Source organism: Rhopilema esculentum, chromosome 4, assembly GCF_057945365.1.
Source record: "Rhopilema esculentum isolate cy_ngs chromosome 4, ASM5794536v1, whole genome shotgun sequence".
Classification (NCBI taxonomy): Eukaryota; Metazoa; Cnidaria; class Scyphozoa; order Rhizostomeae; family Rhizostomatidae; genus Rhopilema; species Rhopilema esculentum.
Genome location: NC_142818.1, coordinates 9,238,573 through 9,265,029, shown reverse-complemented (window position 1 = coordinate 9,265,029; position 26,457 = coordinate 9,238,573). Strand labels below are relative to the sequence as shown.

At 35.4% G+C, this 26,457-nt stretch overlaps 2 protein-coding genes across 2 annotated transcripts; one reads left to right on the top strand and one right to left on the bottom strand.

Annotated features, from left to right (window-relative positions):
• The first annotated feature begins 308 nt into the window (after positions 1-308).
• Positions 309-20,319, top strand: LOC135691289 (tonsoku-like protein). Its single transcript, XM_065209107.2, has 22 exons — positions 309-421; positions 1,182-1,277; positions 1,697-1,860; positions 2,613-2,914; positions 4,001-4,172; positions 4,717-4,834; positions 5,399-5,538; positions 6,177-6,344; positions 6,925-7,050; positions 7,920-8,100; positions 8,380-8,435; positions 8,783-8,872; positions 10,034-10,106; positions 11,069-11,232; positions 11,671-12,897; positions 13,598-13,796; positions 14,570-14,731; positions 15,434-15,600; positions 16,610-16,787; positions 18,101-18,216; positions 18,396-18,430; positions 19,514-20,319. Exons 1-22 carry the CDS (start codon positions 385-387, stop codon positions 19,851-19,853), a joined length of 4,311 nt encoding a protein of 1,436 aa, XP_065065179.2. The 5' UTR covers positions 309-384; the 3' UTR covers positions 19,854-20,319.
• A 1,912-nt stretch (positions 20,320-22,231) lies between these two features.
• Positions 22,232-26,426, bottom strand: LOC135691296 (RNA-binding protein NOB1). The gene is made up of 7 exons (XM_065209117.2): positions 26,191-26,426; positions 25,903-26,036; positions 25,112-25,183; positions 24,422-24,865; positions 23,682-23,779; positions 23,077-23,221; positions 22,232-22,555 (listed from the first exon to the last, which is right to left on the bottom strand). The coding sequence occupies exons 1-7, from the start codon at positions 26,390-26,392 to the stop codon at positions 22,301-22,303; spliced, it is 1,350 nt and encodes a 449-aa protein (XP_065065189.1). The 5' UTR covers positions 26,393-26,426; the 3' UTR covers positions 22,232-22,300.
• Between the last annotated feature and the right edge of the window lie 31 nt (positions 26,427-26,457).

Sequence of the window (26,457 nt, the reverse complement as noted above, 5' to 3'; positions counted from 1 at the left end):
TACAAGTGTGGCACCAGATGTTCTTTGCATTTTTTTCTCTTGTTCAGGGTATTCAGATGATCCAGTTATTATAAAATAATCGATTGGGTTTAACTCTTTGTGTGGGCCATATTTAGTATTATTTTCAGAACTTGTTGTGGGTCAACAAAAACTGGCCTGCGGGCCGTGGTTTGGACACCCCTGGACTAAGTTTTCTGTTGTCCCTTATTCTGTGGTCCCGTGAAAAGGCCACCAGAAGCCCTCGTGAAACCCTGTGAAAATTTTTACCAAACAAGCAATGAACCTCTGGTCTCTGGTCGATATTCACTCCAAGTTTTTCGAAGTTGGGGGTCTGGTACGAGAAAACAAGAAGAAGCGGGAAAAGAATAGGCGCAGGAGGAAAACATGGCTACTGCAGCTAGTTTGTCCCGGGAGCTAAAAGGTACTTTTTTCCAGACACTTCATTTTGTCGAGGCTTAATTGAGGTGGTTTTATCATATCGCATATGTTATTTGCTCTATGTATCAAGTTTTAGTTTATTTTTGAAATACAAGAGTCCCGTTTTAGCTTCAAAGCCAAAATAACTAACTGATATAGGTTGAACTGTTTTGGTACCCGCTTGCATTGGTATGACACCCTAGAGAGAAAAGACGCATGTTCACATATACACTTGGGTGTTTTGAATGAATTTGAAGATTTTAAGTAACAGCTTAGAGTTTAACTTGCAATCATTGGGGAAAGGGGCATCATCAACAAATAATTGTTGTCCTAGTTGAATTAGACCAGGGGGAAGGGGGGGGGGGGGGGTTGTTTAGTTGAAATCCGTTGAAAATTGTGTATTTAAGACAAGAATTTGATTAGATAATTTTCGTATTAAAAATGAACCGAGCAACTTGATGAGAACTCACACTTGGACTCTTTTAGTTAATCACTTTTGACGCATTTTAGTATTCTTAAGTCTAATGGCTACAGCACCAGGGTGGAATCCATGTGAAGCTCATGCCAGATATACATAAAAGAACAATAGAAAGACAATGGAAAACCATTAGTCTTTGCCGGATATCTTTGGGATAAGCTACACAGATTCCACACTGGGTAAAGCATAAGACATTAATTGAATAATTAAAAACATAAACAGACAGTGTAAAATCTGCAGTGACGGCCAGATTTGCCAGGTATGAGGAATTTTTCTTTCTATTTAGAAATTGAGAAGAAGAAGACAAGAGCAATAAGTAAGAGTGACTTTGCTGAAGCATCAAGGCTCTGTAACAGTGCAGGGGAGCTTTTGTCAACTAATGGTAAAGCTTTGTATTTAAATCTTCATAGTTGATGTATTTCATATAATGTTAAGAACTTTTCTAACCCCTGTAACAATTTCAAGCTTTCATTAGAACTTTCCCCTGTCAGTTGATCTATTGGGCATTACACCACAAAATACAACAATCTTTGTTTCATAAATTGAAGTTAATGATAGAATAATGTTGAGAGATCTCAGCATCAATTTTTAGTTTCATATTGTTTCATCTTTGTTGGCATCAGAGTGAATGTAAACCTTTCCATCTGGTTTTCTATGGAATTTCTAAGATGATATATAGTTGAAAAAGTTGATAGGTTTCACCTTGATAACTTGTAAGTAGTTGATGCTGGACAACAATCTCTTAATTCAGGATGCAAATTGCTTTATCATAATTTCTTCATTGTTTTTGCATTTTGTTAGGATTTTATTCTGAAGCAGTTGAATGGCATAAAGAAGAAGTGACTTGCAGTGAAGTAGCCAATGACAATATTGGTGCAGCAGTTGGACATAGGAAAATTGGAGAGTGTCTGTGTGAATTAAGTGACTTTGAAGGAGCTCTAAAACATCAGAGGAAATTTCTCAAGGTAAACTGTTCGGCCATCCAGACTTTTTCATTGAAGGATATTTACAAAAAAATTACAGTGCATGTTTAGTTCAACAAAGATCTCAACATGAGTTGAGGACAAGTCATACCATAGAAGTATTATTAATCATCAAACAGTAACAATAGATGTCCCACAATTCACTTCTTTTGCTTTAACACATGAATTTATGTATCATTGCAATGTTCCACTCTAATTCCTTGAACCATATTGTTTAGCCAGTGTCTAATAAAAAAGCTTTAAAAATGCAAAAACTGAGAAGTATTAGTGTTGAAGTTAAGCTCTTTTATCAGTTTAGTATAGACAAATGAAATGTTGCTGTTAACATTTCTAATGATGTGTCATTTAAGATTCTAAAAGCTTAGAATTTTTCCAATGATCTTCCAGTTTTAACTCACTTTATTGTTGAATGATAGTGATATTATCAAATTATATTGGAAAAAATAGATAGGAAAATGACTAGGTTTGCTGATCAGAAAGATCAAGAATGTTTGTACCAAAAACCAGAAGCAACTTTGGCTTTTGTCAGGATATTTATAAGCTAACATGAATCCAATCAGTGTTTCAAAGGTTATTAACGTTTCTATAAGAATGTTTTTGTTCGCAAATAATGTTTCCTTTCTACTTGCATTGATTCAGCAATACCAAGGGGATGCACCATTTCCTTTACATGGGTTTGAGCTGTTTCATTTGTATATGGTTTAAGTATATAATCTATCCTTTATCATTTCTAGGTTTCAGAGTCACTGGAAAACAAAGTTGAAGAGCAGAGGGCTCTTGCAACACTAGGGAGAACCCTATTCTTGATGTCTGACAGTTGCAGTACGGACTTGGAGAGAGAAAAATGCTTAAAAGAGTCTTTAGATGTTTATTTGAAGAGTTTTAGCTTGGCTAATAAATTGAGAGACAAAGTATCAACCAAGGAGATGCTTGAGATGAGAGCAAGGCTTTGTCTAAACATTGGTTTGGTATATGAATGGAGAAATCAATTGGACCAGGCTGAAGTGTATATGGAAAAAGCACTTGTGTCATCAAGGTAGTCTTGAATTCTATTGCTCGATGCAGGGATAATCATTTTTCGTAATTGTTGCTCCAGTGAAATAATAAGGTATTTGCCGCTACTAGGAGTGATTGTATATTCACCTCCAGGAAGACAAAGGATTGCTGAGGTGTCTCAATGGCAGAAGTTATGGTGGTTGGGAGGTAGCCACCCTAATTCAACATGAGTCAGAAAATCTATCACCAAAAGCAAATAGAAAGGAAGAAACTATTTAAAGTTCATTCAAATTTAAAAAGTAAATGAAGCTTAGCAGCGAATCAGGCGACTCAAATATCACCAAATTTAACCTAGAAAAATAGTTTATCAGAGGCAGATAATGGTATCAATAAAGCGCCGATAAAATTTGTATTTGTTGTTAGAGTCACATTACTTCGATGCGAAAACAGATAAATCTGAGTACTTTAAAATAACAAAAAGATGATAATGGATTGAAGTAAAAGTGAGTTGTACGAAAAGGGAGCAAAACAAATACAGAGTAGTAGAGTAATCCCTGTTACTTTTGTTATTGATTCAAATCTAGATAAAAGTAGGAACACTAAAAACAATTTTTTAAAAATATTTTTACTTGGCATAAGCAACTGTCTATCAACAACAGAAACAACTGTCATAATCAGACTATAAATGTGCGTGTTCGTTGTTATCACCCTCATTATGAAGCAGCCTTTTGCCTTCCTTCTACACTCGTTCCTCGACGGGATTCTTTAAAGATACTGTGGAAATGAAGTAGGTATACAGTAAGAAGATAAAGACCAAGGAAGGTATGAAAAGAGAGAGAGATCCAAATAAACGTCAGTTTAGCCAAACTTTAAGAAGTGGTGCCGGGTTTTAAAAGCAACTAGCTTTTTACCTAGGGTTGTTTTTACCCAGAGTAAACAGAAAAGATTTTAATCGCACTCCTGTGCACTGGGCACAATATTTTGTGTGTGTTAGGGTCTTGTCTAGCCGGGGGAAGGACAAAAAGTGCTTAAAAGAATTTGCTGTCTCCCTCCCCTCTACTGGCAAATTTGAGCCCAAATGATTTAATTTTTTGCTCACCCTTCAATACACTTATTTCTCTCTCAGGGAAAATGGGCTTAAGGACAATATGTATAGATGCTATTTGTCATTATCTGGAGTGACAGCAAAAAATCAGAAGTTGCAAGAGTCTCTCAGGCATGCTAAAAGAGCGCAGCATATTGCAAAGGAAAAAGGGAGCAAAACTATGGAAGCAGATGCAGTCCTTCAGCTTGGTCAAGTATGTTTGTTAGGCAGTTTATTTTCATATCGATATGCATTTTCGAGACAGAAAGAAATTAAAAGGCAATCGACATATAAAAAGGGTAGCTCAAGCCAATTGTCAATCAAATATTACTATAACACACCTCAAGAAGAAAAAACTCACTATTCACGTAATAAATTTTCTAATCAACCTTGACTGCGCATGTCCACACTAGAAAGTTACAAAACCGCTTGCACTGTCTCTGTTGACTGCCTTTAAGGGCCAGCTGCATGATAATAAGATAACATATACAGCTCCTTTCCCCAGTGTTTGCCACTATGCAACTGGCCCTTTTAAGAGTGTGTCAAGTAAAGATATAAATGCTTTAATCATAAAGCATATAAGATTCTTCCTGATTTCTGTTAGCAATTATGCTGATTCTCAAGCTTTAACTAATAAGACATCGAAGCTTGTTTTCAACCTCTATGGAAGCTAGTTTTCCCCCTTAATTGACAAAGTTGAAATTCCCTTCATTTTTGAACGATAAATTAACAAAATTGATATCCAATTTTTCTGCTAGACATTTATAAAAATTGGAGCGTTTCAAAATGCAGTCAATCTAATTCGACAGTCATACAAAATGCATCCACCCACGCTAGAGAGTGACCGAAAAACGCTGTTGGAATCACTTAAAATCGGTAAGATCTTCAAAATGGACTTTAACATTGGTTATCAAGATTAGGTTTGCATGCACAAAATCAGTACTTCGTTTATACAATTCAAAGGTTAAAGATTTGAAATCTTTGAAGAAAATAATCTTTGAGCTCTTTGACAGAAATCAAAGTATTAAAGGCTCTTATTTGTTTTCTCTTGGACGTTTCAAGCCCCCATTGGTTCTGGTAGGATTTTAGACAGCTTATCTTCCACTAATTTTACATAAACACAAATTTTCTCTTTTATCCTAATCCATCCGGTTCTGATCTTGCTGCAAAGATATTCTAAACTGAGAGGATTTTGCACTCTAAGGTCTTTTAAAGTTGTATTTTACACCTAATCGTTTTCCTCAAAGTTTGAAATACTGAGAAAAAAGACGCTTTCAACTAGAATGCTTTGAAATCTATGAACATTGAAACTGTTTAATCACACAGAGAAGAGTATTAAAAACTGTTTTTAGTCGAATTCTGTCGTAATATGTGATTAATAATAAAAGAGCATAGATCGGTGAAAATGATATTAAGCTGCGATGTTTTGAAATTTGACAGCGGTAACTGGTGAGAAGTGTATGAAGCAGCTTGAAGGTGACGTAAGCGATGACGTAAGACTAAAGCTTGTTGAGCAACTGGGGGATGTCTTCAGTGAAGCGAAGTCTCCAGAGAAAGCTTTAGGATATTATAAACAGCAGGTAACATCATTAAGATAATACAAATTGGTTGCTAATTGTAGTTTTTTATGCAGCCAATTGCAAAACTTGACTTTAGATTAAGTTATGATCACTTTTTGCCAAAGTACACTTTTGCTTTGAACACCAATCTTGAAGAAAGGCTACTGGCATGCCAATAGTATAAACCAACGAAAAGGAGTAGAAAAACCCTCTATAGCAACCTAAATAATAGTTGGCCAAAGTCGAAGCTCACTTTTCTGCTAAAACTGCTAGAGAGATACTGTTCAGCCTCTTTCCTCTGTTTCTCCAAAGGCTGCACCTAGAAATTATTATCAAAGTGCGAGTATCCCTTACATAAGAGCGGGGATTTTTTCCCTTGAATTTTTCGAAAAGATTTTGCTACTGTGAAATGGGAAAATGTTTTTTCTACGAGGTTACTCTTGTTGGGGCGCAGTTGGTTCCGTTCTTCTCTTTGCTAGCTGTTCCGTTCTGTTTTAGAAACATCACAAGCCTTTGCTTTTAGATAACCTTTGATTTTTCTTGGCCACACAAATCAGTATCATTCTGATTAAAGGAACAGATATCAAATGATTCAACATCGTTAATCATTTGAACCACTTAAGGCTTCAATGATAGGGAATCACTTTCAATGATTGCAGCTTGAACTGTGCCACAAGTTAGACAAGGGAGACCGTGTCATCGCAGCAGTTTACATATCACTTGCAATCACCTATGCTGAAAATGGAGAGGTGCAAAATGCTTTGGAATATTATCAAAAGGAACTGGATCTCCGAAACTCTGCTGGGCTTAACAACGATTTCAAAGAGGTAATACTTTGAAGACCTTTCTCTATTTCAGAGATATAAAAATTTCTTATTTTCCGTACACGAGTTTCAAATGTCTCTTTCTGTATTTTCATACTCAGCCAAATCAATTGCACAAAACTGGCACACAACAAGCTACTTTGTTGAATTTTGTGGTATTACATTAAAAACACCCTTTTCTTTTGCGAGCTTCCTCACGCCGTGCCTGCCACCGTTTTGATGTTTGGTAAATGGGATACCCAAATCTTTTACAGGTCGGTTCACAATGATACAAATATGCTCTTAGTAGACAGTCCGACAAAATTTTTTTAATCTGTACTGCTGCCCACTCTTATTTCGATTATTTATTTATACCATATAATCTCATACTATTCGCTGCTGTATAAGTCTTAGGTGGAACAGTAACCCGGCTGTAGGTGTGAAAGGGTCTCAATTGTGCGAAATTTGGTGATTCTAGAGCTGCACTGTGAATGAAAGTGGCAATAGAAGCAACACTTTTAGGCCTTTGCGAAAAGATTCGTGAAAGTATTTATTTATGAAAAGATTCGTAAAATAAACGCTAGCTGTCCTTTTCTTTTTGTAGATAAGTGCAACATTTTCAGCAATGGCAAAACTTTTGGAAGACAGCAAGGAAGAACAAGGGATTGTTATTCAAGCATACTCAAAGGCAGTTGAATGTGCAGAAAAGTCTGGCAGTGCCTCATGTCTGGTGTGTATTATGTTTTGACTTATGATTCTTCAGACTTCAGACAATTGTGTAAAGTCATTTTGGGAAAATGTGGTTAAGTTGCTGAAAGATAGCTGGAAAGAACTACGTATCCTTTGGTAACTCTAATTTCTCAGTTAAGAGAAGCCACTTCAAGCAAAGTTTTCTGCTGCTGTTTATTTCAAACGGCCAATGTCGCTAGCAAACAAGCTAGCTAACACCAATAAGACGGCACACCAGAATGAAGCCAGGCTTCTCACCTACTTGCTTTTGGCACACAAGGCTCAAATGCTTCTTCTTGCCTGATTAACTGATATTGTTGTCACCATTTTGCAGAATAGGCATTTACGAAATTAATCATTTCCTGGTCGTTTACTCTATGTTTTTTCAATCATTAATACTAGGTTTGTTGCCTAGAAATAAACCGAATGAAAGACTATGTTTAGAAAAGTCTTGGGTTTAATAGTTTCAGTTAACTAAAGCCTTGGACAGTGTAAAAAGACGCATATTTTGTTTTTTAAGCGAAAACATCTACTTGTAAGATAAATCCGCGGGAAAAGGGTTTCTTTATTGCGTAATACAGGCGTATTATGAAGAGATCACTACCTTTCAAAAAGGCCATTGTCTTTTTGGGGCTCGAGGAAAGCTTTACATTGTAAATACTGATATTATAGAAACAGTCAACTGAAGATGTTCAATCCCCATAATATACAACCTATCATTTATAATATATTTGCCATTTGGATCCTATATTTTTCATGAGCTTTGAAGCATTCCCAAGTTGGGAGACTTTTGCTGTGTCTTCTTGACTATCATTGAATATTTCTTGCTATTAGATGACTGAGAGCCTTTTGAATGCCTCTTTTCCACAGCTTCGGGTCTATAAAGAGCTGAGAGAGACCTACCGAAAATTCGGCATGGATGAGGACTACAAAGAAATCGTGAAGAAGATTTCAAAGTTACAAAAAGAGTATGATGAAGACATGGAAGAAGATTCTCAAGACATAAAGGAAGAAGAGAGTGAAAATCTGGAGGGACTTCTTGAATTTTCTGGTCTGTTATACCAAATTTTTATGCTTTCACCTCATGTCATAATCTCTAGCGTTTTGACTAAAGCAACACTAAAATTAAAATTTGCCCAGGAAGGGTTTGTGTAACATTTAAGGCTTTGATGTGGGCACGGGATCGGTGTAAGTTTTGTAGGAAAGAACCTGTGGCAAAAAGCAATAGCAAGCAAAGTTTTTAATAATATATTGTTTGTGTTTAGAAGTATTTTCTTTCATGGTTACTTGGATGAGTTGAATAATAAAACCTTGTTTTTTTTTGTTGCAGATTCATCAGATGAAGAAACTACCACAAGAAAAAGCAAAAATAAAAGGCGGACCAAGGTAATTCAACAAACGTCTTTAGAAGTTATTCTAGAAGGCTTTTATGGTAAGGTATTTTCATATTTGTTTCAGGGAGGAAGACAAAAACATGGCTGACTGTTTTTTGAAAGCACAAAACTGCTTTACCCTGGTTTCTGAGGTCTTAAGTTTTAAGATTATAGTAAATCTTTGTTTTTGACTTGCTCCAACCGCATCCAGATTTTTGTTTTGCATTTGTACATGAGCGTGTTTACAGATTCATTTTACAATGGCACTCCATTAATTTTTTCATAGCTAACTTTATTTTAAAATGCATTATCATATATTGTACTTTATTATCATATATTATACTTTATTATCATATAAAGGCAAGTAAAGTCAACGAAAGAGGTGAAACTCCGTTGCATTTAGCCTGCATCAGTGGAAACCTACAGAGAGTTAAAGAGCTTTTGCAAACTGTAAGCTCCAATTGCTCGTTTTTCTTTGTCGTTTTTCTGTCATTATTATAGTTTTCTTTAAGTTTATAGGACTTTCGGTGTTTCAATTGAAGATTAAATGAACTGTGTCACAACTGTATTTTTGTCAAAAGCTATTAACGATTTGATAAACTAAGAAAGGAATTCTTTTTTCCATGCCAGGAAAGGAGACTTTCCATCACTATCCATTGACTTTCAATTAACTACGCTATCCAATAGAGAAGCGTATAGAAACACAAAAAATAACAATTTTCTGGTGAATATCCGGAACTTTTTCCAGGATTTTTTATTGCTAATTCAAACTTTTAGTTCGAAACCTAAATGTTTCGTATAGTTGACTTTCTTAATTTAAAATTTTTGAATGCTTTAACTCCGTTCTTTAAAGTTTCGTAATTTAAGGAGAATGCCACAAAGTTATCATTTAAAAATGGCTTTGAAAAAAAAACATTTTGAATCATAAGCTTTCGCCTGACACTCTTCAGAGTATAGAACGTCAGAATATAGATCGAAAACTCCACACCGAGAAGTATAGATGAAGTTATAGATCGAAATCGGCCAAACAGAAACGCTAGCACATGACTGTTGAGCCATTTTTGAATTCTTTGCCACATAAAGGATAGGAGGTAGTGGTGTCATAAAAATCTATTCTCTGAACCTCTGAATTTGGTCCATCTAATCTAAAAGAAGGCCATGAAATTCGGCTAAAAGTGCAAATTCAGTCAATTATATTACGGACTGCCTGTAAAAAACACAAGCGTAACCTTATTGGGTCTTGGTTCTAAAACTTATGAATAAGGCAAAATAGAGTATTCTTTAATGAGGGTCGCAATTTAACTTGTCATATTTTAGCGAGCTTTCAACATATTTGACTCAATGCAAATAGTCAGAGGTATTTGATAGTGTTATTTTGAAAGATGTTGTCAATATTCAAAGTTCTTGAAATATATATTTATGACGCCATCATTTTACCTCTTTTTGTTACTCCCGTTATCTTGCCATTAATTGTAAATTTTTTTTTAATGTGGGGAAGTTTTTATTCTTATTCTGCAGCTGGCAAAATTCTTAACAACACTGTAAATAACTGTGATTTTTTCTTGCTCCTAGATAATTGCTTTTGTACTAAAGGTTTTTTGCTGGTTCTAGGGTTCAAGTGTTCATAGCAGAGACTTCTGTGGTTGGCAGTCATTGCACGAAGCTTGCAACTTTGGACACTCGGGTATGTTTCTTACAGATGTTTATTAAAGTATTAATAGCCACGTTTAAGAGATTTAAGGAACGGACCTTGAACAGCAAACTGCTACCACTTTGTGTGAAGAAACGTTACAAGATATAGACCAATGTCATTTTAATAGATATGTAAAGAATGCTAGAGATGGCATTAAAAGCAAAATGTTTTGCACCATAATAAAGTACTTGAGTGCAAAGCAATATTTGAGAAAGTATGCTATGAGAAGATGTAAGCGAGGGACGCAACCAGTGCAGGACTCGAACCTGTCACTTGTGGCAGGAAAAAATAATTTTGTCCAACCCTCAGATCATAAAACATCGGGTAATGATCAAAAGATGTTGTTTATTTTTCCTTGTATTTTCTGGTCATTTCCTGATGGTCATTTCATGATATAAATGATGCGTTTGATTGGTCCCTTGCTTCGACCAATCGGCGACAGCTCAACACTTACTTAATTGAAGAGTTTAGTGTGTTCTTTACTATAATGGGTTATGTTGCCAATTTGTAATTACAATTTCTGTAACTTTTCCGCCAGCACTTTCCCAATACTTTTTAAATACTACCTGTTGTAAATCTACTACTTTATTCGCACCTTAGTTAATATGAAGCTCTGCGTGCTATGTTGATAGTACGAGGATGGCTCAGTTGTTAGAGGCGCTTACTACAGACCCAAGGGTCCGTGGTTCGAGTCTCTGGCATGACCTAACTCTCACCCAGAGTGAGGAGAGTCGCCAGCTCTCTGTAATTCCAGGCGAAGGAATCACATCAAGAGGAGTGGTCACATCGAGAGGAAGGACCAGGACACTGCTCGATAAGCATAGCTTCTCAGTGTCCTAAAAACTACCTTCGGATGCTAGGTAGCAACAAATACAATAAAAGCGTGCTTTGCCCTGAAAAGCATTATTCATATCATTGTCCTTTGATGCCTTCAACCATCCTTGCGTTCTTAGAAATTGCAGCCTTGCTTTTGGCCTATGGTGCATCTGTCAACGATACGGGAGGTGATCATTGTGCTCAGGTGACACCATTACACGATGCTGCCCAGAATGGTCATTTAGAGACGGTGAAATTGCTTGTCAAGCACGGTGCAAACCCGTTTGCCCGTGATACCAGGGTATGATGTTGTTGTAATTTTATTCAAAGTCAACTGGGGCAAGGAACTTTTGTTTTTATTTAAAAGAACTCTAGAGCGATGAACATGCACCAGCTATTGTGGTAAGAGCAAGATAGACACTGACATTTCTAAATGCAGAGTCTTATTAGCTGTTGTCTGTCTGTCCTTTCGTCGCCTCTCCATTTTCTGCCTGCCTTATTGCCCTAGTCCTTTATGACTTAAAGCCATAGACTTCCTCCATGAGCCTCTGTTTCGCTACTGCCTCTGTTGTAGTGTCCATCAAGTGAGGCAGTAGCGAAACAGAGGCTCATACAGAGGCCATTAATCACATTACTTAACCCTTGATTAATTTTGCTTGTTCTATATCCAAAAAAGTTAGAAAATTATTTAACTGTTTTTTTTTCCAAATTTTTACCAACGTGATAAACTTTCTTTCAGGGTCGCACACCACGCGATTTAGTAGAGTTGGCAATCAAAGCCGATGAGGAGGAGCTTGAAGGTTCTGAATCCGAACTTCTTCAGAGCAGGCGTGACGTGCGGGATTTTCTCAGACGGACAATGAACAAGTCAAGCTCAGAGCCTCAGCTTAGAGACCGATACAAAAACGTTTTGGAACAGTTTGCTGAAGAGGATGCGGAGAGTAGTGATGATGAAATGCCGGTTCCTAGAATTGCAAAGGTTCCCGGTAGGGATTCCAGGAGATGGCGTGGAAGAATCGATGATTGTTCAGAAGACTACCAGGCTTACAACGATCACCAGCCGCTGTTTGGTGAGCCTGATGTAGCTAATGGTAATCCATTGGCAGAGTGCGAAGCGCAGAGCACGCAAAGTCGTAGTTTTGAAAAGGCCAGTTCGAATATTGACGATGCAGTTAGTGATAAAGGCGGTACGGATGAAGACAGCACATATGCATCCATGGACGAGGATGGACCTGTCATGCATTCACCAATCAAACCACTTGAGCCGATGGGAAATGTTGCTGCTGCTCGACAACAATCCTCTGCTGACGTATTCGATGTGCAAAGTCGTGTTGATGTTGTTCAGGTCGACACTAACGATCTAGTCGCAGGTCCGTCCCATCGTCAAGGCATGAATGACTACCCTTCAAGCAGTGAGCACATCACTCCATTTACATCAGAATCTGATTCAGATAAAGAAGAGTTGATTGATGGGTTTATTATTGATGATGTTGGTCAAAAACAAGCCAGGAAGAAACGAAGAATCGAGGGTTTTCCCCGTAAGAAATCAACACAACAGAAAATAACCATCCCCGGAAGCTCCTCTGTCTCTTCTAGTTATAGGCCAACCAGTAACAGTACTAACACAGGACCCAGACTACAGTCAATAGCATCGAAGCCCAAACGTAAAAAACAGACCAGAATAACTGGTACCTATGCAACTTCGTCCCATCGTCAGTCCAACCAGGCTAGCCACGGCGCTGTAAGAAGCAGCTTTACAGTTAACAATGGTGCGTGTTCATCAGGGACAATATCCCATTTCCCTGATGAAGCTAGCAATACTTTTGATCTTCTTGATTTGCGCCAGGTCAACCAGCCTATGATGGCACCAAGTCTTCGTGTCAGAGTTAGGATCGACAAGGAACAACTTTTAATTCCCTGTGTTGAAGATGGAGAAAGGAAGACTATTAAATGGCTTTCTGACCAGGTTTGTCACTTATTACTCGTAGCTACGTTAAAGATCTAAAAACAACTTTTTTGCATTTTTGTTCTGTCCGTTTTCGCAATACTTTTTAGGTATTTTTCCTTTAGCTCTAAGTCCTGCAATCTCTCTTAGGGACTGTAACCACAATGATAGCAGATATGAAAGCCTTACATTCGCTCAACAAGTCTCCCAGATTTTAGAACATTTTAAGAAAGAAGACTACCAACTATGATTTGTTTTTTTATAAGAAACACCTAAAATCGAGCTCATCCTGTAGTCTTTCGGCCTAAGTTGTTTTTTAGCTGTTTCATTGTATTTATTTGCTAAAAAGGCGATCCGTTTTGAAAACCTTGCTCTTGAAAATTGAGCTTGTAAATAATTGTGAAGTATATCGGCGATAATATGTCATCCTTTCTAGAAGAATTAATTGAAAGCCTATTTTTTCAGCCAGCCAATATTTCTTAAACTGATCCTAATTTTCAGTAAATCTGACCCTGGTTATTTATATGCATGTTTCTTGAATGTGCATGTGATGCCTTGTATCTTTTTGATTTGTAATCTGTTGTCAGTTTTGCCAGCTGGATATGTCAAAGAATAATACATTTTGATGCTAGTATTCTTTTCAAGCATAAACGCTGTTGAATCATCCCCTATCTAATGTTCTTTTGAGGGTAGCTAATGAATATGTACGGCTCTCTGACAGGCAAGCCAGCGTTACTCCTCAACACACGGAGTTACCCCAAGACTGAAGCTGAAAACCACAGATGGCGCCTGTCTGTGTGAAACTGATTTGGTTACTGATGTATTGGGAAACAATGAAGAGGTGATCGGTGAGGTCCTTGGCTGGAATTCAGGGTCTCTCTGTGAAAAATACCAAACTGAATGTACTGCATTGGGTATTGGTGTGTATCTCCTTTACTTTTCGCCTTGACTGTAATAATGGTGGATGATTCTCATTGTGTTAATAAGGTGCAAGAGAGACCCGGCGGTAATTGCCACTAGAATGATACTCGAAACTGAAATGTTTTACCATGAATCACCAGTCGTTTTTTCATCAATTAGAAAAATATGTTCATGTTTCAAAGAAATTGTCCTCAACCAAATAGACACAGCAATTCAGAACATTTATTTGCTATCATCATTGAGCAAATCATATTGAAGAAGAAGATTTTGCCTTCATATAGCGTCAATTAAAGATGCATAGAGAGGTGTTCGTTGTGGTGCTTTTTAAAGAATGCTAAATTGGATTTTTTTTCACGTTTGAAGTTTAAGCGTTTTTAATTTTTTGGCGACACGCGTTACTGACTGGATAACTATATTGGTCATGTGGTCACGTATTTCTGATCGGCCTATTTGATCCACAACTGGGTATATGTTTTCTTTTTTGATCTTTTTGACCCTTGTAATTCTGACGTTTTATACTCTGAAGAGTGTTAGACAAAAAGCTTTAGTCATGTTGTAAAACGTTTACTTTTTACAAATCGTTTATTAGGGAAAATATACTTTATTATCATTAAAGCTATTTAATATCTTTTATTTACATTTAGTGTATGATGCTTATTGGCCTACGATAGCTAGAATTAAATTATGAATTTCGACTTTCAATGCTGGAAATAAATTCTATCATCGAAGATATAGTGCGTTATTCATGTTTTCATTTTAAAATTAACCTCAGGTATACGTGACGACATCCTTAAAGCAATGTCCCTCGAAAATGAACTCAATCAATTGTCACTCCAAGATTTCAACTTGGATAATCCCCATCTGAAAGCTCTCAGCAGATCGATAGCTGGCCATTCGAACCTTAGCAAGATTGACGTAACTGGAAATTTCGTAGGTTTGTATTTTAAGTATATTTTGTATCCAAAGAAAATATCAGATGAATGTACCATTTAACTTATTATTCGAAGTTTGCCTTGGATCTAGTTGGTTTGTTATCTAGATCCCTTAAGGGTTCTCTGGTAGTTCTTTAAAAAGTAGCAGGTTCGAAAGCACTGTAAAAGCATTAATTGCATCAGCATTTTGATTCTGAAATAAGCTGCTCTTCTTCGAAAAGATTTTGTTTGTGTTATGCCATTTGGAACTCTGCTTTTAGCATTGTCTCATTTGTTTGTAATTTTTTTTTCAAATTGCTGTAAACAATTCGTATGTTTTCAAGATGTAAGAAATAGGTGCTGTCAAATTGTGCAAGAAATAGATTAGATACAATCAGATGTCAATCTAGTATGATTAGATACGATCTAGTAACCAGCTAAGAACTTTGTCACCTTGGACTTTCATTTGATATTTTCAGTATTCAAGCCAATTTTTTTCAACCATAGGACGTTTTCCTTAATAGGTTTGAAAGCCATTGAAAATTTTTTTGAAGCAGTCAACATACCCCTATAGGATTTAAAGTCTTTCTGGGTAGTTGGAGAAAATTTGGAGACAGCGATAGAATTATTGTTCTACAATTTATCATTGTTTTAAAATTCCAACTCCGAAGTAAGGAGTGCCTCTAACATTTCTCCACCCTCTCATCTTGTCTGTCTGATTTCAGGTGATGAAGGAATCAAATTTCTGTGTGATTCAATAAATTACCTACCAAATCTAAAAGCCTTGAATCTTTCTTGCACGGGAACAACTTCAAACAGCCTTCAAATAGTTGTCAGTGCATTACGTCGTAGGTCAAAATATTTTTCTGGGCTTCAAGACCACCAGGAAAAGGTAAAGCTTGATTCTTTGATTATATCAATCATTGAATTTATCTTCTAGAGGTTTCGAGATATGTGTCACATTTAGCAATGTGATGGCCACATTAGCAAAATTCAGGCCAAACTTGGAAAACTTAGAATTACATACTATGTATTATGCTTTGAAAAAAGAAACAATATGAGTTGTTGCATATGCTACATTAGCCATAACTGAATATGGATAAGATATGTTTTAACATTAGTGAGATTTGATGTTCACAAACTATCCTGATATAATTGATTCGTTGCACCTGAATAGATATTCTCCTCTTGCCTGTACATTTTTTCCTGTCTTTTAAGACATTTCTTCCACAATTTTATTATTCAATCTTGCGTTAATGGATTTTGCATGGTTTGAATAGAAGATTAATAAATATTGCAATGGAAAGTACTTCATACAATATTAATCATACAATGCTATTTTTATTTGTGAAATTTCCTTTAATCAAAACCCAGTTTAATCATTTGGGTCAGTTTAGATTTGGACGTGGTTGCAAACACAATAGCAAATTTATCCAAGAGCTCTTAACTACTTTTGAGCTATACTTTTACGATTCCTGTTGCCTTGATGTTCCAAGTGCAACAAGATTTAGATTTCTTGTTTCAAACTAAAACCAATTGCGTGTGATATTCATCTGAAGACAGAGCAGCATGACATTCATTCGAAATGTAAATGAAAGCTTTTGAGTCAAATATAATGACTGTTATGCTGCTATTTCGTCATTTGTATTCCAAGATAATATTGCCATGTTAAAAACTGCATTGTTGCTGCGTTTCAATGAAATAGAATAAAGTAAATTGACATTCATAGCTGTGTCATTCTTTTACATAGCCTTGGGATAAAGTTAACTTTTTTGCCAATTTTTTTTTTCATTTGTAGAACCATTTGACATACTTCAGTGCGAAATTAATTATTCTTCTTGGGTTAGAAATGGCACAATAAGACAATATAATAAAAACTGTGTTATTAAATTCATTTCAAGGGACACCCACTTGAAGAAATAGAGTTCAGTTTCAACAATTTGGACTGCTCAACGATAGTAGTTGAATCATTAATCAAGTTAATGAATTCCTGCTCAAGACTGTCCAAGCTGGTTTTGGATCACTGCTCACTTCCTACTAGTTTATTCTCTGATTTGAGACTTTGTTCCACTCTGAAAGGTATTGTATAAATTATTACATTGTCTTTACTTTATTTACCTACATCAAGGGTTTATGTACCTTTAACTGCAAAGAATGACTAACCAATAGAAGCGAACTAATGATTTTAAGGTGTTTTCCGTTTATTCTGAGTAAAGTTGCTAAGTTGTTAAAATGGCAGTCATACCTCCTAACCCGCAAAAAGGTGGAAGAAAAGGTTAAAAGACGTAAAAAAGAAACAGGGCCCAAAAACTACCAACCTTAGAAGAACCTTTGTTCTTTGCTCAAAATCTTAAAATTTGCTGTTAACAAGATATTTAATACCTAATCATTCAGAGAATAAGCAAGGAAAATGTTTCCCTTTTACGTTTTGATCAGGTTTAGGAGTTCAACAAGTAATTGATTTACTCTTCCGGTATTTAATTTCTGTGAATAGCATACCTTTATAGTAAGTGCTATTATTCAATACAGTGCAATCCTGACATAACGAACCCCGGCTATAACGAACTTCTCGGTTTAAGAAACTAAAAGTCTGGTCCCTTGGATTCTGCCTTACAAACTCCTTACAAATGCTCTGGGTATAACGAACCCCGGGTATGACGAACTTTCGATATTATGAACCAAATTTTTGCTCCCTTCATCATAATTACCCTCCATTTAACGAACTTTTCATAAATGTTTCATCTGCTATTTTTAATTATTAACTTCCGGTGTTCTTTTATCACTTTATCTTGTGGAAATCATTATTTTCGTTAAAACATGCTGACGATACATTTCAAGCCCTGGCTGATAGGCTCAGAGCACGAGATAAAAGTTTGATCGCATCAGAAATTACTGTTAATGAGTACACTAACGTATACCTTCTTACAACTGAGACATTGGCAACAAGCAACAATAAAAATTTTTGAGACCCAGATGAAGAAGCAGAAAAAGACAAACAGAATGTGAAGAAATCGAAAACGTCATCCAGCCCCCACCTAAAAGTGAAGTGATATCTGCTTTGGCAATTTGTATGTCCAAAATTATAAGAGGGACTTAATGATTTTCATTTTCTATGACTAATCATTAGTAGTATTTGAATTCAGCTTGGTTTTTAGAGTAAAATGTGCACAGAAGTTTGAGACAGCCTAAACAAGCCCACCAGAGTTATTTTAGGCGTGTACTGCGAAAAAACCTAAAAAACGTTTTCTCACGGTTTAACAAACTCCTGATATAAGGAACTATTTTCTGATCCCCTTCAGAGTTCATTTTATATCAAGATTCCACTGTAGTTCTAGAGAGTTCAGATGTGTTATTACAGGGAAACTTTTTATTTTATATGTAATTTTTCCTAGGTTGTCAAAATCTCACAAGTTTATCGTTGTCTGGCAACAGACTTGCAATACGGAATTTGTTCCTTGCGCTGCCTTTCAGCATCATCAATCTCAATCTGTCTGGATGCTTTCCCAAGGCTAGTATTAGATCCAATTGACATCGTCTCAAATGCTTCTTTTATGTTCACAATTTGCTAATCCCCCATTTTGGATAACAAATCTCAATTATGCCTTCTTATCATTATATTCTCTCCACATATACATATCTTGTTAAGTACTTAAACCTGTTGCTATATTTGGTATCCTTTCTCTTCAGGAAGGCAACCTTGAACAACTGCTTGAATCATTTGGGTAAGCTTTTCGAGTTTATTCTGCAAACATTAGACAAAGAGACGGTGGCCCACGATGTCCACAACAGTCCTTCTTCATGCAACAGTTATATGTCTCCATGACACAGTATATATTTCCATGGCACAGATGTAGATTCCATTGCACAGTTACATAATTCCATGGCAAAGTCATATATTTCACTGGCACAGTTATTTATTTCCACGGCACACTATTATAATTCCATGGCACCTTTTATATTTCTCACAGCACAGAGTTTAACATTTCTCACAGCAAACTTTCACTTCCACTATGATTATTTTCCATGTTATTATAAAGTAAAGATGGATGACTCCGACTGGATGAAAATGACTCCATTAAACAGTATTTCAATTAAGGCTTTAAATAAGGCAAAATCTGTGCAATGCTTTCAAGAAGGCCTGTGGTTAGTATCAACAAACATGTATATCCAACTGCAAATGTATCTGAACTAACTAACACATGTTAGCTACCTGTCCTATGAAAATATAAAACTGTGCTATTAGAAATATGAAAATGTGCTGTATTCCATAGGGATATACAAGTGTGTCCTTAGAAATGACATGAAATGAAAAGAAATGAAAGTGAAATATAAAGTTGGTCATGAGGAATATGAAAGTGTGCCATTGGGATGTAAAAGTATACTGTGAAAAATATGTAACTATGCAGTTAAAAAGATTGTGCCATGGCCCGTCTTCCTTGGCCCTTGTAAGCCACCCGGTTTGTTTTCAGTTCTTCAAGGCACTTCATATTTTCTCTGAATACTTGCCAATTTTTTTACAATGATCTCAACTCACAGAAACAACGAATGATATAAATATTTTAATGATTTCTAACTCTCACCATCAGAATGTTTCACAGCAGCCCAATATTAAATTGATATAGATATTCCTTAGAACATCTTGGTTTTATTTCCATTCATGTAAAGTTTACCCCTGTTCCAAGTGTTAAAAATAACTTCTTTACCTGGCCAATGTCAGTTCTTATGACAATACTCATACCCTTGCTTATTCCTAAAATCAAATCGTAATGTAACAAGCTTCTATTGTATAAAATTTCTCCCACAAGGAACCTAGAAAATCTGACATCTCTGAAACAACTGGATTTGTCAAGCAATGAATGTCTTGACTCAAATATGGCTGAAGCACTCATGAAAATCTTGGTAAGGACAAAAACATTAACTATTCTGAAAATGACATCATGCAATATCACTGACATATCTGAGGAATTCACCAGATGCTCAATTCTTTGTGCATGCTTATCATACATTGACATTAGTTTTAACAAAATCCTTGTAAACGATAAACAAAAACTTGTAAACCATTGGCAACAGCACTATGGAACTGTTTCATTTTGTATCAACGGTAGTAAATGCAGAATTTCAAATGATACTGTGTATAATTTTTAGATTATTTAGGAGCTCTTTGGTGCCCTACAGTTTCCCCTTGTTTTACGCTTCTTTGCTCTTTCAAACTTTCTATTTGCATTCAGATAGTCTAGTATACTTGTTTTTTGGATAATTAGGGACTTCCATACTTGAAATGAAACCGTTTCTTCGTTGTTAGTTTTGACAGCTATATTCATCTGTTTATGTTATTGCTTCTGTAAAATTCATAAAATGTACCCTGTTGTATTCAATATTTTTCTATTCCACTCACATACAATAAATCCTCGAATTGGCCCCGCTCAAAAAAGCCCCCACCCTAGAACTACAAATTGTCAATAAGCCCCCCTCAAATAAGCCCCCACTGCTATTGTAAATTCTTGAATTGACCCCTCCATTTGATGATTTTTTGCCATCTGAGGTTGCCTATGCCGTTTTATTGAATTACCACAACAAATTCATACTTTTGGTAAGAAATAATTAAATGCTCATTAAAAAAATTTTTACTAAAATGAAGGAGGTCTTTTAATAATGTCTTCATAACATCTACAACAATTTTATAAGCCTCCCCCCTCGTATAAGCCCTCATCCAAAGTATAAAAAAGAACTAAGCCCCCAGGGGGCTAATTCGAGGATTAACGGTAGGTGTCCCCTTCCTGCTATAAAGGCCTAGTAGTCTGAGTCTCATAAAATGGAGTTGAATGACCAGAAATTAATTTGCAGAAAATATTGAACAAGTGAACATAAGGACATAATGTTCGATAAGTGAAAACCCGCTAAACATTCTCTGTAACTGGCTCAAATGGCTTCTATACATTTATAAAGTGGTCCTTATATTGAAGGAGCTTAAAGCACCAGCCAAGAGGTTCTAAAATCTGCTATCTCTCTTAGTGCCCCTGTTCTTATGACGTTATTGCAGCCTGGTTTTTAAGGAAAATACCATAGCTTTGAGAGTCTTTAATAAGGTTTCCTTCCTACAGGGACTTATCTTTATCTTATTTTCACACAGAGAGCCACCCAGCCACCAAAATTTTTGTTGAATTGTCCACCCCTGTTTTCAGAGTCCCCTTTCAAGAGAACACAGGTCATATGTGGGAGAGCACGAAAAGAGATGCACTGCTGGTCTTCCAATGGGAGACTTCCTTTTTACCGGGATTGTCCACCCCTGTCCTATCATCTTGATAAATTTCTTTTGCACAACCCTCATAATGAGTGTTCTATTGTTAATCAGAAAAGTCCAGGTGGATCACACTATAATGCACTTGGAATTAATTTCAGTTTGTAAGCAGAATGTGCTTAGTGCTGGAATTTGAAAATAGGTTTACAGAATTTAAAAGATCAATTTATAATATATTAACTGTTTTTAAAGATTATTAGCAAACAAACAGATCTATAATGACATGTGAATTTGAGTGTTGTATTTATCTAATCAATTTATTGTATTTAAACTATCTTTCAATTTGATGGACGAGCCAACTGTACTAGGGAAAATAATAAATTTATTGAATAAAAACTATTAAATGGCAAGAAAATCTACGAAAGCAACATTTTCACTGTGAATTTTTTTTTCTGTGAATTGAACTTTTATTTCATTTGATTTGATTTTGCTCTTTTTATATCTTTCAAAGATAACAAAGAAAAATAAGAACCTAGTGCCCTTGTCAGGAACCTAGTGCCCTTGCCAGCAACCATAACATGCACTCAAAAAAAATTGTGTTTCCATGGTACCCTAAAAAGTTGCAGAGAGACATATGGATGATACTTGCCCAGTCATTAACTTGTTAGTAAAAGATTCATTTTTTCGAATTTCAATCTCAATTTGTTATGTCTTTCTTTGTTTGGGGTGCAAAGCAGTTTCCAATCAACACAGCAAAAAACTACCGGGCAACCGCCAAATAAAATTACAGTTAATTTTATAAAGGAAAAAATCGTGAATTTTTAATGTTTTTTTTTCATTCTGGATGTTGGTTAAAATACTTTATTATTTATATTATTACTTGGTCCACATGAAAGGTTTTCGACACAAGTTTCATGACGAAAAACTGACAGAAAAAAATAATTGTGTTTTTCAGCCTTAAGAAAACAAACCTAATTTTCTTGCCAAAGAAGTTTGGAATACTGAACTATCCTTTACAACAAATTTTACTCTGACGTTTGTTGTTACCTAACTAATTATGTTTCAGGCCTTTTAGGCACCCAAAATTTGAAGCTGCACTCAATGTTTCTCTCAAATACAGAAGTTTCAGCATTTTGTGTGAGAAAAATTTTGCAAATGTACAGGATAAGAAAGGAATCTAATTTTTGGCTGCAAATGCAGTGTCAAATTTCAGTATTTTTCAATTTGTGTTTGAGCTGTTGATTTGGAAATAAAGGCATGACAATATAAAAAAGAAAACTTAAAATGAAGGATACTAGAGGCATGAACAAAATTTTGATATTTCATTGTAAAACTTTAGCAAAAAGATATTCTGCTACTTTCTCTTACTTTTAGTTTTTCGTCCTTCATTAGGATTTTTTCGAGTGTTCTCTTTCAAATGAAACCCTTTACTGAAAGCTTTACTTGTCACATCTTTGTATGTGAAGGGTGATGTCCTAGCAACATAGTCATCACATAATGGATTTGCTTTCTCATTTGATTTTGGTAATCTTTGTGTTGACATTTTTTGATCTTCTGTCAATATAGCATTTGATGCATGACGTCCAGCTTTGGGCAATGGTATGGCATACTATAAAAAAATTTGAGACTCAATAATAAATATCATCAGATTGCTTTAGATATGATATCACTGTAGTTATTATCATTTTTGCATTGTTGCCAAGAATTTTTCAAATGTAGAAAAATACTTAATTCCACTTTAAAATAGCAATAGCAGCTCAGAACCATCTTGTTATATACACCAAGTGGTGTGTACAGCTCTGCCTATGTGGCATCAATTTTCAATATGCATCAAAATGTATATAGTTCACCCCACTATAAACACCACAAATTGGTTGAAAAGCTGTAAATTTTAGCAGAATCTTATTGTAAGTGGAAAGAGTGTCATTCCATGTTAAACTGCAACAAAATTTGAAATTGTTTAACTTACTACCTCAGATTTAGATCATTTTATAGAAATGCTGAAAACTACATTTTGGAATATCCCTGCTTACTGTTTTAAATTAGCCTGATTTTTGAAACACTTTCAGCAATTACTACAACCAGAGCTTGCTGCATCATAAACGTTTCAATAAATAATAATTTGCATACCTTTGTGCCTCTTATGTTTTGAGGTCGCATTCTCTTTGGGTAATGGTATGTCAAGCTACCATCAAGATTAACACTAACTGACACCTTTTTTAAAGTCTTGTTTCCACAATTCTTGCAAAATACTCTTTCCATTTGTGTTGTTTCTCTAAAAGTAAAAGGTTTTTTTAACATATTTCTATATCAATTATTTAACAATTATTAATCAATCACTTAAACTTAATATAGAATTCAAGGCATAATTTAATAATGAGGATTCTTTGATATTTGTTGTTACTCGCTGTTTACATACCAGGTTTTTCAAATGACACCTTCAAATGACAAATTTTGTGAGAATTGGGTGTGATCAGGGTTACATTGGTAAAGATAGTTCAAATATGGAACAGGAATTGCAAACATGTTTTTTATAATGAAAGCTTGCTGGCTGTCAGTGAATCATACATAGATTGCTGATAGAAAGTTAACGACTTCAATTGAAAATAAAAGAACCTGTAACAAAATATGATATTATTTAAATCAACTTGAGAAAGTTTTTCTTAAGAAAGACCATGAAGAAATCAATACTCATGGATATTATGCTAAACTGAATTTTATTTTGTGAAGCATACTTTCCACATCCATGACATTTTAAAATGTAACTCCTGGCTTGGCGTATCAGCATGCCATCGACCGATATTACATGCAAGCCCATTTGCATCAAAACATTCTAAAACACAAGGTAAAGAAAATTTTTTTTATTCTACATTCCATATAAAAATTGATAGACATCTTTATACAGAACAGACTCATTCAATTCATTTAGTACCTCTGGATAAATTCTTAGACAGATTTTCTTCTTGTTGCCTGTGTGTTTTGTAATTGGCATTTACATGCCTGCTTAATGACCTCTCTTTAAAAGATTGGTTAGTTTATGAAAAAAATTAAAGCAATACTTGATGTATACAACAAATATGCAATGATGTTTTGCAAATTGATAAGCTATGGCTATCTGGCCAACAGACTGTATGTTTTTAGTCTCAATATGGAACTAAACTCATAGATAGTCTTTAGATAAGGCTTGCTAGTATGAACAGACCACATAATAGCTCAACATATCAGAAAATATTTTGAGAAATACTAATTACAATGAAATGTTCCTTTTTATCACAAACTTTTCTTTACAAACACGTACATGATCACATTAAGCATGAAACGCTCCAATAAGCTACATCTTAGAATTCTTGTTCTGCACAGCCAAGCATGAAAAGCTCTGTCAACATGGCACGGAACACTTAATGACAGACCAGAAAACAATAATCTCCATTCTTTAGAATACAATTCTTTAAGGTTTCAAAGATATTTTAGTCACCTGCATTGCAAAATCGGTTGTTAGGCAGCCGCTTTTTGCATTTACTGGACTCTGATCAACATCATCAAAACCCATCTCTTTTTTTACTTTGGATATATTTCCTGGAGTGATCCAGCCTTCATCGTCACCACCATCATCATCACTTTCATCATCACTTTTATTACCATCCTCATTCGAATTAATGACATTTCCACCAGTATTATCACCAACATTTTCTGAAGCAATATTATCAGAACTTTGAAGATCATCCTCATTGACAATTTCTACTTCAACATCCATGACTTTATCAATACTAATATCTTCATCATTATTTTTATTCACAACAGCTTCTTGTGATCCCACCAGTTCTGAACTCTCACACATTTCACCTTCATCATCTACCTTGTCAGTGTTTTCATCATTTTTTTCTATAGAATTTTCTTTTTGAGAATCTTTGCCAATGTGCTAAAAATAAGAAATCACGATTTAAAAGATTTCTGAATATTTTGAGTATCAGGGACCCTTTTGGAGCCCATGGGGGTTGGTGCCTTTAAGAACTTTCGAAAATTTCATCTTACCAGTTGCTATGCCAAGATTATGTGGCATCCTCTATCCAATGAAAATAATTAGCACCTAAGTCAAAAGCAACTTGTTATACAAATGATAATTTGAAATAATTACAAGAATACCGTATTTCCAAAAACTACCTACTGATTTGTTATCAAAGTAAAATCCATGTTCTGGTTTGATTGTTGTTATTCCTCCACCTCTTTTTCTTTCAATCTGCAACAAAAGACATAAGTTGAGTGTAAAAAATAGCAAGCATACAATCTGACAAAGTTCTTGTGAATTTGAGTGGTAGTTGCGCTGTGTTTCTTTGCCAATTTGTGCATCATTTGGCAATAGAAAACGTTTTTTATGGCTACATTTCTCTATTCAATGATCGATCAAACCTGTTACTTTCCTAGAGTTATGGACTCTGTGTTTTCCAGTATATTCTTGTACATTGTGTGATGTACATTGTGTGATGCAGTGGACATTAGAAAATGGCATCTTACATTGAAACTCAAAACACTGCTTTTTGCTATGCTTTTGCAGGATTATCAAAACAAGATTGTTTATGCCATAGCAAGAGCTTATATTTTATCAGTAAGAGGCAAAAACAATGCAGAACTTTGCACATATGAGTTTACTGATTAAATCAAGATAATTCATATCCTCCCTTGTAATTCTATGGCTAGATAATCATTAACAGGGTAATGAAAGGATAATAAACAAAAAATAAAAAAACAATTTTGATAAGGAATTTAAGAAAACAAATGGCATAAAATAAGAATATGGCAACAATAGTGTAGTCATCCCCAATTATAGAAACATTACATATCTGCTGTTAGAAATAATCGGGAAAAAAACACTTTGGCTACTTTTTTACTTGGAAACAAAGATTTCAAGGTCCCCCTGACAAGATTCCAGCAAAAGCAAAATTCTACTGATATACATACTTTGTTAACTGGTTCCTCCCTTATATGCTCCTTGCTACAAAATTCTTTCTCTAATTGATATGTAAGTGCCATGACCTTAATATCCACCGCCGAGAGACTTGGAAAATCACCTGTTTTCTTAGCAAATTCTGAAACTATAAAAAAACAAGACACTATTATTTCAAATTTAATTTAATCAAAGTCATCAACCAAACTAACTTGAGCTGATACAACATTCAAAATTTATAAAACTAACATACATTTCAAAGTCTACAAGTTTGTTGTATCAAAATTGAAAAGGAAACTCACTAGTTTTTACAGACTCAGTTGATGGCTCTCGGAACTCGATCTCATACGGTAGAACGGCAAGCCTTTGTCGTGTCGCCGCGTCTCGTATTTCATGAACGACATCTTGAACCGTAAATATTCTATTTGCAATGTTCTGGAGTTGAGCATTCTTCAAGAAAGCCGCAGAATCAGCCACCAAACTGTCAAACATGCTGTTCGCCATGATGTGAATCGTGAAAGGTTGTTCTTGGAATGGAAATCTGTCATGCAAACGAGGTCGTGCAGACA

Excerpts from the sequence above, each read along its gene's own strand:
- LOC135691296 (XM_065209117.2), bottom strand. The coding sequence starts at position 26,392 with ATGGCGAACAGCATGTTTGACAGTTTGGTGGCTGATTCTGCGGCTTTC. Across the intron at positions 24,866-25,111 it reads TTTACTTTGATAACAAATCA|CACATTGGCAAAGATTCTCA; the intron begins GTAGGTAGTTTT and ends TCTTATTTTTAG. Across the intron at positions 23,780-24,421 it reads CAACCGATTTTGCAATGCAG|AATGTTTTGATGCAAATGGG; the intron begins GTGACTAAAATA and ends CTTGTGTTTTAG.
- LOC135691289 (XM_065209107.2), top strand. The coding sequence starts at position 385 with ATGGCTACTGCAGCTAGTTTGTCCCGGGAGCTAAAAG. Across the intron at positions 1,278-1,696 it reads GGAGCTTTTGTCAACTAATG|GATTTTATTCTGAAGCAGTT; the intron begins GTAAAGCTTTGT and ends GCATTTTGTTAG. Across the intron at positions 5,539-6,176 it reads TAGGATATTATAAACAGCAG|CTTGAACTGTGCCACAAGTT; the intron begins GTAACATCATTA and ends CAATGATTGCAG.